Source organism: Anolis sagrei, chromosome 1 (assembly GCF_037176765.1).
Source record: "Anolis sagrei isolate rAnoSag1 chromosome 1, rAnoSag1.mat, whole genome shotgun sequence".
Taxonomy (NCBI): domain Eukaryota; kingdom Metazoa; phylum Chordata; class Lepidosauria; order Squamata; family Dactyloidae; genus Anolis; species Anolis sagrei.
The window spans coordinates 6,149,032-6,165,107 of NC_090021.1; the positions used below are offsets into that span (position 1 = coordinate 6,149,032).

General features: G+C 42.8%; 1 protein-coding gene across 4 annotated transcripts in view; it reads left to right on the forward strand.

Moving 5' to 3' along the window:
• Window positions 1–16,076, forward strand: part of FZD3 (frizzled class receptor 3) — a 75,452-nt gene that overhangs the window by 29,138 nt on the left and 30,238 nt on the right. For all 4 annotated transcript variants that reach the window (XM_060754694.2, XM_060754696.2, XM_060754697.2 and 1 more), the window contains exon 3: window positions 14,085–14,281. In XM_060754694.2, coding sequence (XP_060610677.1) covers window positions 14,085–14,281 — 197 coding nt within the window. The remainder of the gene's footprint in view (window positions 1–14,084; window positions 14,282–16,076) is intronic.

Sequence of the window (16,076 nt, forward strand, 5' to 3'; positions counted from 1 at the left end):
GAGAAATGCTCTTGTGTACCTTGTGTACCAAAGCATATATCAGAGTTCTTAGCATATATAAGAGAGAAAACCTTTTGTGTACTATGGATGCTTCAGGAAATAAATCCTCATCTTCTATAGTAATGAACATGGGGCTAACATCAAGCTATTAGACTGGGCACGAAGCTTGCCATAACAATCCTGGCTGCTGGTGCACTCAGGACAACGGAAGCCCCAGGGTCTGTCAGAATGAAACAGGGTCACAAATGCGCTAAAGAAATAGTTTATTGATTATATTGAAAAATTAAGCAGGATGCAGCAATGAAGCCTGAGGCAAAGGCAAAATGAGCTCATGGTGTGTCAGCTGATCATAGCAGTTCTTTGTCTCAGCTGGTCTTCACCAGCTGGACCCTCCTCATTGTAGATGCTGTTTCAACCAAGCAGGTTCCTCGGCTTGAATTTGACCAAATTTCACCCTGCTAGGACAAGACTGACATGTTCTGATCACTAAATATGTTGGAAGTGAAGAAGTATCAGCAATTGGGATATAGAGCAGTAGGGACAGAGGGAACCCTGTGGTGCATGCCTGCTGCCTTGTTTTCACCTCTGTTTCTTAGGTCTGTGTAGCTCAGTGGTTCTCAACCTGGGGTCCCCAGATGTTTTTGACATTCAGCTTCCAGAAATTCTAACAACCAGCTCCACTGGCTGCTGATTTGCTACCGGGCTCAATTCAAAGTGCTGGCGTTGGCCTTTAAAGCCCTAAACGGTTTGAGCCCAAGCTACTTATCCGAACGTATCTCTGCCTATGAACCCACCAGGACTCTTAAGATCTTCTGGGGAGGCCCTGCTCTCGATCCCGCCAGCATCACAAGCACGGCTGGCGGGGACGAGAGACAGGGCCTTCTCTGTGGTGGCCCCTCGGCTGTGGAACGCCCTTCCCATGGACATAAGATCAGCTCCGACGTTAATGGTGTTTCGAAGAAAATTAAAAACCTGGCTGTTCGAACAGGCATTCAGATAAACAGTGCAATGAATACGATGAATATAGGAATGGAATTATAGACGAGTTGGATCACGATTCTAGTTACGAGACGCTATTGTGTTGTTATTGATGTGCCATTACTTGTATATTATGCTCTCATGGTTTTAAATTGTTATTGCTATTTTGATATGACTGTCTTTTTGCTTTGTTGTGAACCGCGTTGAGTCGCCTACGGGCTGGGAAACTGCGGTATACAAGCAAAGTAAATAAATAAATAAATAAATAACATCTGGTAAATTGGCTGAGATTTCTGGGAGTTGTAGGTCAAAAACATCTGGGGACCCCAAGTTGAGAACCACTGGTTAGCTCAAGGTGCTTTGCTTCTTTCCTGCATGCGGAGATCACTTTCCTCCTCCTTCCTAAAAGACTTCGGTGTGTTTTATTGCCCTTTGCTTGGGAAAGGAGGATCATGAAGTTCCTCTCTATTTCAAGATGTATTACACACACAAGAGTCAGCAAAAGAATAAATAAAATAAATAAATAAGTAAGTAAATAACATAAAATATACTTAATGGATCTAAAAGAAAACTGGATAAAAATGTTTTGCCAGTGGTATTTAACCCCACAAAAAATGTCTATTTTTTTTTAAAAAAAAAAAACCAGTGACAGTAGATGCTGGAAATGCAAAGCACACACAGGCTCCTTTCTATGTGGTGGAACTGTACAAAAGTTAGAGACTTCTGGAAAGACATCCACAAAACAATACAACAAATTTTGAAAATTAAGATTTAAGTTTAAGCCAGAATACTTTTTATTAGGTATGTTTTGAGTTTGTATTAGACCAAAACTTTTGACTTAAATGATGACAACAGCAAGACTACCCTGTGCAAAACTATGGAAACAGGAATTCATCCCAACTAGAACATTATGGGTATTAAGATTACTAGATATAATGAATATAGATATACTGACTTATCAAATTTCATGTCATTCCCCAAATCCCAAAAAGAAAATGGATTGGACACCCCTGAAATGTTTTTTTGAAAGACGAAAATCTGGAAATAATAGTAAATGAAACCATTCTATGAAATATATGGAACGATTGAAGTCAAACACTAAAAGGACTAGTAATATATAAACAATTCTATTTTATTACCATTTTGGATAACAGTTCTTTGAGGCGAAGATAGGAAGCACCAAATTTTTCTCTACCTTAGTAATTTCTCTTTTTTTGTTTGTTTGTTCTGTCTCTTTTTTCCTCTCCTAGAAATTCAACTTTATTTCTACTTTTCTGTACCTGCACAATGTTCCCCCTCTTTTATTGTATCTCTAAAAAAATTGCATAAAACTCTATCTATCTATATGCAGAATATATATATATATATATATATATATATATATATATATGCAGAATGTGTGTGTGTGTGTGTGTGTGTTCTGCATAAAAATCTATAGATAGATTTTATGCAAAAAAATTGTGTGTGTGTATATATATATATATAAGCAAGTGAGTCAGCATTAGAGACTCTCCCATCAAAGTTTGCTAACTTTCTCCTGTCTACTCTTATATCTGAGGTAGGTTATGAACTATAATAAAATTAAATGTTTACATTTTTTAAAACTTCGACAGAACATTCTGCATTTTTTATCTCCTGTCTCCTATCATAAGCATTTGCTATGCTGGACTCTGCTGTGCTGCAGATCCCAAATATTCCTACAAAACATCCCTTCTCCCTTGTTTTGGAAGGGGCCAACACCTTCAGAGGCAAATGGGATAGAGGATTGCTCCATCCTGACAAAGGAACAGTTTGCCAGACATTCCAAGAAGGAAACATTATTTTCTACCACTGCAGTGTGAGCTGATTTTGCACAGTGTGCTAAAGAAGCTGCAACTACTGAAAGATGCATTAGGAGAATTATTTACCGCAAGCCTATTTGAGTAACTGGTAAATGCCTAGTTACTGCGTTACGCATCCCTTAAACATAAAAAATGTGTACACTTGGGCTCTTGAGTGAGATTTTGTTACGGGACACTCTGTAGATACCAAAATCCATGGGTGCTCAAGTCTCATTATATAGTAAAATGACGTTCCTTATGTGAAATGGATAACAACTCAAATGAGAGTTGGAGAGGGTCCTGAGGATTTGTGAAATAACAAGAGGCTACATATTACAAATCCTCAGCATGGAAAGGAAGAGGGTGGAAGGGCGGGGGAGAGGTTCCAATATTTTTCAACTGTGATTAGTGAAATCCATAGATGTCAAACCCATGGATATGGCCAACTGTATTGGGTAACTATAAGACCTATCTATTTTCCTACCAATTCTTCTCTGGCTCGTAATATTATGTTATTTTACTTTCAAAGTCCCTACACTTGTCAGTGGTCATTCACTTGGAAGTCCATGTGACAGGTGAAATGCAAATTTGGTGAATCACCATTTTCTCTTCCAGACTGAAAATGTTGGGGCTCCTTAAGAGCTTGCTTGAAGCAATCCAGAGAAAAAATGGTCCCCAAATTTGGGTCTCAAGATCTTGTTGGCCTTGACTTGGCCAATGGTCAGCAGTTATGGCAAATATAGTCTTACAACTGATAAATCAGGAGCCCCCGGTGGTGCAGTTAAACCACCGAGCTGCTGAACTTGTTGACCGAAAGGTCACAGGTTCGAATCCAGGGAAGCAGTGTGAGCTTCCGCTGTCAGCCCCAGCTTCTGCCAACCTAGCAGTTCAAAAATATGTAAATGTGAGTAGATCAATGGGTAACGCTCCAACAGGAAGGTAACGGCGCTCTATGCAGTCATGCCAGCCACATGTCCTAGGAGGTGTCTATGGACAACGCCAGCTCTTCGGCTTAGAAATGGAGATAAGCAGCAACCCCCAGAGTCGGACATGATTGGACTTAATGTCAGGGGGAAACCTTTATCTTTAACTGATAAATCAGAATTGGGGACTCTGTAATGCAATCCCTATTAATACAAGATTGTATTCTGGGGACTCTCCAAGGAGCAGAGCTTGCAAGAGTTCCTACTTTGATTACTCCTTTGTGGTTGAGGGATTTGTTCAGAAAGTGGGGCGACCACTTTTTTTCTTCCAGCCTAAAAGCAGAGCAAAAATTGCAAATGTGGAGCACAGTTTTGCCAGTGGGAACATAAACCAATCATCCTACATGTCTCTCTCTTCCCAAGGGAAGCTGAATGGTAAAATGGCTTTCAGTCTGTAGGTAATGGCCAATTCCACATTTGCATACGCTAATAGCATCTGCTCATTTTCTACCACTGGGAATACTGACAAGCCTTGGTATTCCCGCCAGTGTGCTTCTGCCTCTCACTGCTTGCCATGTCTAGACAGTTTGGAGGATTGGGTGTGGGGTTATTGCATCTCATTCATAGAGTCAGAAGAGACCCTTTGGGTTCATCTAGTCCAACCCCCTTCTGCCAGGCAGGAATATTCGAGGGTTGAATGAAATGTAATGCCTCCACCTTCATAACTTCTCAACAGATGGCAGTACTGCTATGCGGCAGGTACTGGCTTGTTCAATAGACTCTCCTCTACAGTTCCATTTTGGTGGGAAGCCTTAGCATTGAATGGTTGTGTTGTTAAAGTGCAAAGTATGGAACCCTGCACAGACGGTCGGTCAATGTGACTTAAGCAACGTGCAGTCATTGAATTCTTGACAGCAGAAGGTGTCACCCCAAAGGAGATTCATCAGAGAATGCAAGCTGTTTAAGGTGATTGTGTGGATGTGAGTACTGTGCATCGTTGGGCGAGTAAGTTTAAAGATGTTGAGGTGGGGACATCTGACTTGCGTGACAAACAAAGAGTTGGATGTCCTGTGACAGCAACCACTGAGTTTCACAAGCAAAAGGTTGACAGATTGATTCAGAACGATCGTCATATCACTCAGAGAGAAATTTCAAGCATAATTGGCATTTCACAAGAACATGTGGGTCACATTATTGCTTTGCTTGGCTATCGGAAGATTTGTGCACAATGGGTTGCGGAAACAGAGTGTTGACTTCTTCCGTGACGGTTTCAGAAAACTTGTTCATCATTGGCAGAAATTTATCCAATTGTCAGGTGATTATGTTGGAAAGTGAATAGAGTTAGTTAGAAAGCACATTCTAAGGATTATTTCTGCGTTTGATTTATTAAAATATCCCCATCCAAACCTAAGTAATGAAGGTGGAGGCATTACTTTTCATTCAACCCTCGTACAATCAAAATACTCCTGAACTTTGTTTAAAAACCTCCAAAGAAGGAAACTCCACCACATTCCCAGGCAACATCACTTTCTGCTTTCAAACAGTTCTTCATCTCACACCTTTCCTCCAAGAGGTTCAAAGTGTTGGAAGTAAAGGAGCATCAACACTTGTGTCAACTCTTGTATGTAGAGCAATTGGGACAGATGAACCCTGCAGTGCATGTCTGCTGTCTTGTTTTCACCCTTGTTTCCTAGATCCGAGTAACTCAAGGTGTTTTGATTCTTACCTGCATGAAGAGGTCACTTTCCCTTTCTTCCCAAAAGTCTTCTGTGTGCTTTGTTGCTCTTTGTTTGAGAAGGAAGCAGCATGAGGTTGCTCTGCCTCAAGAGTCCTGACACACAGACATGAAAGACACCATTAGGGACTGTTCTACCAAAGTTAGGCTACTTTCTTTTCTATGTCTATTCTTTTATCTGAGATGTATTACCTGCAACAAAAGAAGTAAGTTTTTAAATAACCTTTTAAATCTTATTTGAGTGCATCCTGCGTTATCTCTCTCCTGTTTCTTACCATAAGCTCATACATAGCGCTGGCTGCTGCTAATAATAAAAATAAATAATAAACTTTGGGTTGTTGTAGGTTTTTCCGGGCTATATGGCCATGTTCTGGAGGCAATTTTTCTCCTGACGTTTCGCCTGCATCAGCAAGCATCCTCAGAGGTAGTGAGGTCTGTTGGAAGTAGGAAAAATGGGTTTATATATCTGTGGAATGACCAGGGTGAGACAAAGGATTCCTGTCTGCTGTGGCTAGCTGTGAATGTTTCAGCTGATCACCTTGATTTGCATTCAATGGCAATAATAAACTTTATTTATACTCCCACCATCTCCCCGCTGGGGACTCGGGGCAGCTTACATGAGGCCAAGCCCAGACAACAAATTACAGCAGAATAAAACCGAAAACGCAAACAATAAACAACAACATCATAATTACATAACAGATATGAATACATAACAATATAAAATTACAATAAACACAATCACAATCACAATGGCAGGCTACATGTAATGATTAAAAGAAGACTAATTAAAAACTGATTAAAAACTCGAGTGCGATAAGGAGAAGCAGGTTATTTGTGGAAGAGGGCTCATTAAAATGGGGGTTGTGGAATCAAGTTTTCCCACAAAAGTGGGGGGGGGGGACGTATACGCCAATGACATAACGTTGAGGCTAAGCAATAGTGTGAGGTTGTATACCTTCTCACCAAAGGCACAGTGGAAGAGCCAGGATTTGAGGTTCTTTTTAAAGGTTTCTAGGGTAGGGGCTTGGGGGCCACAGAGGAAAAAGCTCTCTCCCTTGTGCTTACAAGGTGAGCTTGTGACACTGGCAGGAGTGAAAGAAGGGCCTCCCCAGAAGATTGGAGGGCCTGAGTTGGTTCGTTGAGGGAGATACGGTCATGAAGGTAGGCAGGTCCCAAACTGTTTAGGGCTTGGTTGATTAGTTCAAAACTCGTTTTGGATGTAGGAAGTGCTGCTAGTTTGATTCTAAAGTCACTTCTGGATTTTTAAAAAAAAATATTCAAAACTTTCTGAAACTTCCGAATTGATTCGTTAATGCGGACACACATGCACAGTAGGAAAAAACAGCACTGGCACTGGGGAAACTTCAGGGGATTCTCCTTCCCTCGTTTTTAGACTAATCCTGATTAAACTTACTACGGTGGTAGAACACATGGATCACTGTTAGCTCACAAAATTTCATAACTTTTGGCTTCTCCATGGATTTTTGGAGAATTTTCAAAGTTTTTATAAAAACATTTTTTTAATAATAAAGAAAATCTGTTCCTGGTTTGAAAGTGTTATTTCCTGTTCCATTGGGTGGTCTTTACTTTGAAAGTAGTTGCTCTACTCCAGAAATTTTGTTTGCATGGCACAAACTGAGTTAAATTGGTGGAGAACAGAAATAATAGTACAGACCCCATCAAGGGACATCTAGACTGCCCCCCTTCTTCTGGGCAGAAAGGCACCATCCAAACTCTCCTGACATCCATTTGCTTCCTCTACTGAGTTGGAAGGGGCCCTCAAGACACATTCATCCGTTTATTCCTTTCTGCAGATGCAATCCATCATTTTATTGTATCATTACTTACTGACTGCAAAGGGCAGACAGGCTGTGGCTGGCTACCCCAGGGCCTTGTTCAGGGCAATCAGGCAAAAGTATAATGATGGTTTTTAAGCAGTTTATGTTCTCTTGTCTTTGCAAAAATTGCTTATTGTTTTGCTGCCTTCTTTAGACACCTTTGTAGATTCAATCAGTTTATTTTCTGTATTGTCGAAGGCTTTCATGGCTGGAATCACTCAGTTCTTGTGGGGTTTTTTTGGGCTATATGGCCATGTTCTAGAGGCATTTCTCCTGACGTTTCGCCTGCATCTATGGCAAGCATCCTCAGCGGTAGTGAGCTCTGTTGGAAGGGGAGTGGGTGGCTGGGAGTGGAGTGAGGAGGTCGGCGGGAGAGGTCGCCCCCGGCTGCTCTTGCCCCGCTGCCCAGTCACTCCAAGCTTGAGAGGGAGCCTGGGGCGGGGACAGCTCAGCTGGCCACCACCCCACCAGTCTCCCTGATAACCGGGCCTGCCGTTCCTCCTCCTCTTCCTCCCCCCTCGCCCTCGGCATCTCCTCTGAGGATGCTTGCCATAGATGCAGGCGAAACGTCAGGAGAAATGCCTCTAGAACATGGCCATATAGCCCGAAAAAACCCACAAGAACTGAGTTTATTTTCTATTTAGACGAAGACTGCTACAGACAGCTATTTTTGGGTTCTTCAGCCATTTTGGCTAATGAGCAGGTGAGCATTGTGGGAAATGTAGTTTAACAACAGGGCCTTTTGCAATCTCTACCATTGGGGGCCTGGCTTGCTCAAACGACTACAGTTCAAGATGGCTGTGATTAGCCACGGCCACCGCTTCCCTTTTTGCATCGCCTGTGGCGCGGAAGGCATGAGATTTTAAAAATTCCTTTCCCTTTACCAAAGTTGGCTTAATGGTTGTGAAAATTACAATAACCTTGGGAGACATCCAAACATAGGATATTTCTGGAAAAAAAGTAAGTGGTTCAAATTCGGATCCCCCCACACCTTTCCTGCATGGTTCAAAACTGCATCGGATGTCCAAATTCGTATGTTTTATTTCAAATTTCAAGCTCTTCCGAATGAACCTATCCAACCCTACTGGCTGTGCTACGCTCTACTGTGCTATAGATACCAAATATTTCTACATGGAATTAGTACACTACCACACTTCATTCTCACAACAGCACTGTGAGACAGGGTAATAGTAATGAGATGGTAGTTTGCTCAGTCAGCCAGTTTCTTAGCTGAGAAGGGGATTTGAACTCCTAACTGGAGATGCATATGTACTGGTCCTAAGCAGCAAGCTTTGCCATCCTTGTGATTGGTGAGGAATGTTGGGAGTTGTAGTCCAGTCACATCTGGAAGGTTGTGCTTTATGTACTGCATTATGTCTACTTCCTCCCTGCATAATTGCATTACATACTGGTCCCCTGCTATCCACTTAGGTTTGGTTCCAGGCCTCCTGTGGATTCCCAAAGCGTGGATGCTCAAGTCCCAGTATATATAATGGCATCACAAAATGATGTCTTTTGAATAAAATGCAAAAAAAAAATGCTTTTTGAATTTTTTTGGACATTTTTATGCCATGGATGGTTGGCGAATTTGTGGATATGGAGGGCTGACTGCATCTGTCTTAAAGCCAAATGTGACGCATCTCCACAAGGACGTATATTTGTTTTGCTCTCATCTTGAACTCTTTCTTCTCATCTTTCATATCGCAAAGGATCTCTGCCTTCGGGATCTTCAGTCTGAAAACCGAATATTTTAGCTGCTTAATGCCTGGTTTAGCCTGAAGGTGATTTTTGATGTATGCTATATCAACAAGGAAGGGCAGAATACTCATTTCCTATTGAAAGGCCTTTCAGTCTATGGAGACCTAAACATTTTAGCTGTCCAGACATGCACAACTGAATTAATTATACTCAAACTGAAAGTACTGAATTGGGTGAGTGTGTTTTTTATAGTAATAGAACAACACTGCTGAGATGACTTGAAAACCTATAGGTAAAAGGAGATTTGTAGTGCAGGTTGATGTAGCATTTCCTTCTCTCGCAGATCATGACCTATGAATTGAAGTATTTCAGTAAATCAGAAGCACTTAGCTGTGAAGAGAGAGGCAAAAGACCTTTTTGAATGCCTGGGCAGGAAGTGGCGGTCCTTCTACTTGTTCTTGGGACAAGTAGATGTGATGTGGCGGCAAAAAAAAAAAGCCAATGGGATTTTGACCTGCATCAATAGGAGCATAGTGTCTAGATCTAGGGAAGTCATGCTTCCCCTCTATTCTGCTTTGGTTAGACCACACCTGGAATATTGTGTCCAATTCTGGGCACCACAATTCAAGAGACATTGACAAGCTGGAATGTTTCCAGAGGAGGGTGACTAAAATAATCAAGGGTCTGGAGAACAAGCCCTATGAGGAGTGGCTTAAGGAGCTGGGCATGTTCAGCCTGAAGAAGAGAAGGCTGAGAGGAGATATGATAGCCATGTATAAATATGTGAGAGGAAGCCACAGGGAGGAGGGAGCAAGCTTCTTTTCTGCTTCCCTGGAGACTAGGACTTGAAACAGTGGCTTCAAACTACAAGAGAGGAGATTCCATCTGAACATGGGGAAAAACTTCCTGACTGTGAGAGCTGTTCAGCAGTGGAACTCTCTGCCTCCGAGTGTGGTAGAGGCTCCCTCTTTGGAAGCTTTTAAACAGAGGCTGGATGGCCATCTGTCAGGGGTGCTTTGAATGCAATATTCCTGCTTCTTGGCAGGGGGTTGGACTGGATGGCCCATGAGGTCTCTTCCAACTCTTTGATTCTATGATTCATATCAAAAGCCATACTTTTGGCACTAAACCCAACTTGAGACTATTACACAAGGAAAACATGTTTGTCTTGGTTTTTAGGCCTGTTATTTGGTTCAGAAAATTGCATTGGGTAGACTTCATCAACTCTGATATCTTAGATACTTTACCATGATTTTCTGTGGGTGAATAGATGGCAACTTGTAGGTGGTGTATGTTTGGTATCCCAAAAACCTGGAACTGATAGGTGAAGACTGGTGCTATTTTTTTGAATCAGCAGATCAAATATACCCAGAAACAAGACTAATATTTGTGGCACCAAAATGTGTGTTGGCCGGGATTATCACTCTGCATTGTTAAAGCACTATAAGTCCACTTGAATGGACTATGACTATCCTGTGGAATTTTAGAGTTTGTACTTTAGCTTTTGAACTATGGTGTTGGAGGTAAATTCTGATAGTGATTGGGACTGCAAGAAGATCCAACTAGCTCTAGGAAATAATGCCTAGCTGAAGGAAAGGATATTCCCTGAAGGGAAGGATATTAGAGGCAAAGATGAAGTCCTTTGGCCACATAATAAGAAGACAGGAAGGCTTGGAGAAGAGAATGATGCTGGGGAAAATGGAAAGAAAAGGAAAGAAGGGCAAGATTTATTTATTTATTTACAGTATTTATATTCCGCCCTTCTTACCCCGCAGGGGACTCAGGGCGGATTACAATGCACATATACATGGCAAACATTCAATGCCAGTTAGACATACAACATATATAGACAGACACAGAGGCAATTTAACTTTCCAGCTTTCATGAGGGTATTCTCGATTCCAGCCACAGGGGGAGCTGCTGCTTCACCGTCCATTTGTGACACCGAGTCCTTTGATGGGGTACTGCCTCATTCTTCTGCACGCTGCTGGAAGGTTTTTATGGCGTCGTAAATTAGTTAAATTAGCCTCCCCGCATAAGTGGTACCTTAAGATGTATGTATGTTATCCTTGAAGTGACTGGCTTGACCTTGAAGGAGCTGGGGGTGGCGATGGCTGACAGGGAGCTCTGGCCTGGGCTGGTCCACGAGGTCACGAAGAGTTGGAAGCAACTGAACAAATAAACAACAACAAAGTTTAGTGAGAATAATAATAATAATAATAATAATAATAATAATTCATTTCAATTGGTGAAATAATAATAATTCATTTCAATTGGTGAAACCCGAGGATGTGGACAAGATACTTGGAGGAATGAGAGCTACCACATGCATCCTAGACCCCTGCCCATCCTGGCTTCTAAAGGAGGCCAGAGGGGGATTGGCCGAGTGGGTGGAGGTGGTGGTTAATGCCTCCCTTCGGGAAGGCAATATTCCAGCCAGCTTAAAACAAGCTGTAATAAAACCGCTGTTGAAAAAACCATCACTAGACCCCACTCAATTCGTCAACTATCGGCCTGTTTCCAATCTTCCCTTTTTGAGCAAAGTCCTGGAACGTGTGGTGGCCTCACAACTCCAGGTATTCTTGGTAGACACTGATTATCTGGATCCGGCACAGTCTGGCTTTAGGCCGGGACATGGTACCGAGACAGCCCTGGTCGCCTTAGTGGATGATCTCCGCAGAGAGCTCGAGAGGGGGAGTGTGTCCCTGTTGGTCCTGCTGGATCTCTCAGCGGCCTTCGATACCGTCGACCACGGTATCCTTCTGGGACGCCTCGCGGGAATGGGCCTTGGTGGCACTGTTTTACAGTGGCTCGGGTCCTTCCTAGAGGGTCGTACCCAGAAGGTGTTGATGGGGGACAGCTGCTCGTCCTCACAACCTTTGTCTTGTGGGGTCCCGCAGGGTTCAATACTGTCCCCCATGTTGTTTAACATCTACATGAAGCCGTTGGGAGAGATCATCCGGAGTTTCGGGGTGCGGTGTTATCTGTACGCAGATGATGTCCAACTCTGTCACTCCTTTCCACCTACTTCTAAGGAGGCTGTTCAGGTCCTGAACCGGTGCTTGGCTGCTGTGTCGGACTGGATGAGGGTGAACAAATTGAAGTTGAATCCAGACAAGACAGAGGCACTCCTGGTCAGTCGAAAGGCCGAACGGGGCATAGGGTTACAGCCTGTGTTGGACGGGGTTACACTCCCCCTGAAGACGCAGGTTCGCAGCTTGGGTGTGACCCTGGATTCATCGCTGAGCCTGGAGCCTCAGGTCTCAGCGGTGGCCAGGGGAGCATTTGCACAGCTTCGGCTCGTGCGCCAGCTGCGCCCGTACCTCGGGAAGTCGGACTTGGCCACGGTAGTCCACGCTCTGGTCACATCCCGCATAGATTACTGTAACGCGCTCTACGTGGGGCTGCCCTTGAAGACTGCCCGGAAGCTCCAGATGGTCCAGCGCTCGGCAGCCAGGTTGCTAACAGGAGCAGCTCTCAGGGAGCATACCACTCCTCTGTTGAGCCAGCTCCACTGGCTGCCAATTCCCTACCGGGCACAATTCAAGGTGCTGGCATTAGCCTACAAAGCCCTAAACGGTTCCGGCCCCACCTACCTCTCCGAACGCATCTCCTCCTATGAACCGACACGGACATTAAGATCGTCCGGGGAGGCCCTGCTCTCGGTTCCGCCTGCGTCACAGGCACGGTTGGCGGGAACGAGAGACAGGGCCTTCTCGGTGGTGGCCCCTCGGTTATGGAATGCCCTACCAAGCGACATCAGACAGGCCCCTTCGTTGCTGGCATTTAGGAAGAAGCTCAAAACCTGGCTTTTTGAGCAAGCGTTTGGCTAATCAGCGCAATTGTACACAGAATGACGGTAAACTGAACATAGGAACGGTATAAGGATATGAGACTGGATCTTGGTTGCGATCGAGGCATTGTATGAATGGTTGTGTGTTTGTTATTGGGTATGCTGTGTTTTAATTGTTATTGTTGTGGTAATTAATATTGTGTAAACCGCATTGAGTCACCTATTATAGGTTGAGAAACGCGGTATAGAAATAAAGCAAATAAATAAATAATAAATAAATAATAATAAACTGTAATAATAATAATAATAATAATAATAATAGCTTTATTTGTACCCCGCTATCATCTCCCCAAGGGACTCGGTGCGGCTTACATGAGGCCGAGCCCACAATACAACAATAAACAATAACAACAATAATACAAAACAATAAATAAACTCATAAGCAAAAATAAGCAATAAACATTAATAATAACACGACGCGTTTAAAACCTATGGCTGGGCCAAATGTAATAATTAATTTAAAAAAAAATAATGCTGGGCATGACAAGGTGACATGTAACTGGGATAGAAGTTTTGGAGAGGGAAGAAATGTGCAGACAATCTTAAGTCATTAATAAAGTGCGTTTAGGGACATATTGCTGGGAGTTTCCTTATTCCGCCCTATCTCCTCGAAGGGACTAGCTGAAAACTAAATCTCCCTTCTAAAACTGGATTCCATAAGATGGTTTGCAGGCACTTAAAGTGGAATAGTAGTGCTACAACAGCGTAGTGTGCTAGGAATCTAAGTCTATGCAACCTAATGCTTCCAGCCTCCTTGTCTCAGGGAGTCTTTAAGATGCAACAAGAACCCTTTGCATATTTATGGTAGTAAGAGCATCAAGCTAAAACACATGAGGTTTTTGGGCCCTGCCTTCCACTGGAATGTGTGCACACACCCTGAATTTGTCTGAATTTGAATGTGGCCCTCCAGCTGAAAAGGGTTCCCCACCTGGCCTCAATATTGCGTTATCATCCTTGGATCAAAACAGGGGATGCTAAACATGTTATGTAGGGTTGAGTCCATAACTACAAGCCCACCAAGGTTGAAAGTAATTTATGACATCATACTAAACAAATATTTATATTGGCATTCTGTGCAGTCTATTATCAGAGCAATCTATATTCTAATCTGATCTATTTCCCTTCCAAAACTGGGGAAGAGTTCTAAGATTTTAGATTGTGGTAACCACCCAGCTTGTTCCAGAAGGCTGCTTAATTGGTGTCCTGGAGGTAATTTCTTTTTGTTTTTCTTTATAGCCATTCCACCCAATGGTGAACCTTGAATGTTCCCGGGAGTTTCGACCGTTCCTGTGTGCGCTCTATGCGCCGGTCTGCATGGAGTATGGCAGAGTCACCCTCCCCTGCCGCAGGATTTGCCAGCGAGCCTACAATGACTGTTCGAAACTCATGGAGATGTTTGGTGTGTCCTGGCCAGAAGATATGGAATGCAGCAAGTGAGCACTCTCTCTTTCTCTCTGTGTTTGCAAGATTGTTTACAGTTTTCATAGACCACAAGGGCAATCCAGTCCATCCCCTTGCCATTCATGAAGACACAATCTGAGCCTTCCTGACAGATGGCTACCCAGCCTCTGCTTAAAGATAAAGTAGGATAATAATAATAATAATAATAATAATAGTCTCCAGAGAAGGAGGGTTCACCATACTCTCAGGCAGTATATTGCACTTTTGAACAGTACTTACTGTCAGAAAGTTCTTCTTAATGTTTTGAAGGAATCTCTTTTTCCTACAATTTGAATCCACTTTTGCTCCACTGTCCTAGTCTCCAGAGCAGCAGAAAGCAATTCTGTTTCCTTCTCAATAGGCCCAGATTTTTAAACATGGATCTCATGTCCCTTCTCAGTTTTAATACTTGCCTAGGCTCCTTTGTTCTTCATATTTAGCATTGTACCCTGTTTCATTTTCTCTTCCATTTCCGTCATTATTTCTCTACATAGATTGAAAACAAAATACAGTAAGACCCCTGTGACCACAGAATCCCCAGCTGTAGTTTCAATTCACACTTGGGATCTCTCTATGTGTCTCCAGGAATTTGCTAGGTCATAGCATTATAGAGTTCAAAATGCCATCCAGTCCAACCCACTATGTTGTTCAGCATTATTCCATGATATGACACCCACCCCCATATTGGTAGACTTAGGAAATTCATAGAATTATAGAGTTGGAAGATACCTTGTGAGCCATCCAGTCCAACTCAATTCTGCCAAGAAGCAGGAAAGCCGCATTCAAAGCATCCCTGACAGATGGCTATCCAGCTTCTGTTTAAAAGTCTCCAAAGAAGGAGCCTCCACCACACTCCAGGGCAGAAAGTTCCACTGCTGAACAGCTCTCACAGTCAGTAAGTTCTTCCTCCTGTTCAGGTGGAATTTCCTTTCCTGTAGTTTGAAGCCATTGTCCCAGGTGTTTTGGAGTCCAAAACACCTGGAGGGCCCAAGTTTGCACATGCCTGCCCTAAGGAATAAGGGTGTGCAAGGTTTTTATTGCCATTTGTCATTGTTTTCTTCTGAAGCTGAGAGAGTTAGACTCACCCAGCATCACCTACTGGGTTTCCATGGTGATTTAATCCCAGTTCTCCCAGAATGCAGGTCCATCATTCCAAGCATTAATACTATAGTGGCTCTGTCCTAAAACTTGGGCAGACATACTTATGATCCTTCAGATTGTCTGGTCCCAATCCAGAGGCCTTTAAAAGTATTCAATTCAGACACAAGCATGCCGATAGGATCAGCTTAATGACCACAAGCCCACTCTCCAACTCACTGAATAATGCTGACATTACAAACACTTTGTATTTTTCTCAGTTGCAATGGAAATTTATTTATTTACTAGCTGTCCCCTGCCACGCTTTGCTGTGGCCCAGTCTGTGTATATGTGTTTTGTGTGTGTATATATGTGATGTGTATGTGTATATATTTGTGTATATGTGTATATATGTGTTTGCGTATATAATGTGTGTGTGGTTTTGCCCATGTGTTGTAATGTAATTTTTAATTTTTTTTGCTTTTTAAATCTCTTTTGCTGTGTTTTCAGTGTTTTATGAGTGATGGTCACTTGTTGGCCTGATAGGTGTGTTGTGTCCTAATTTGGTGTCAATTCACCCAGTGGTTTTTGAGTTCTGTTCATCCCACAAACGAACATTACATTTTTATTTATATAGATTTATTTATTTACTACACTGCCCCTCTCAACCTGGAGGTGACTCGAGGGAGTTTACAGTCAGCAGTCAATGCC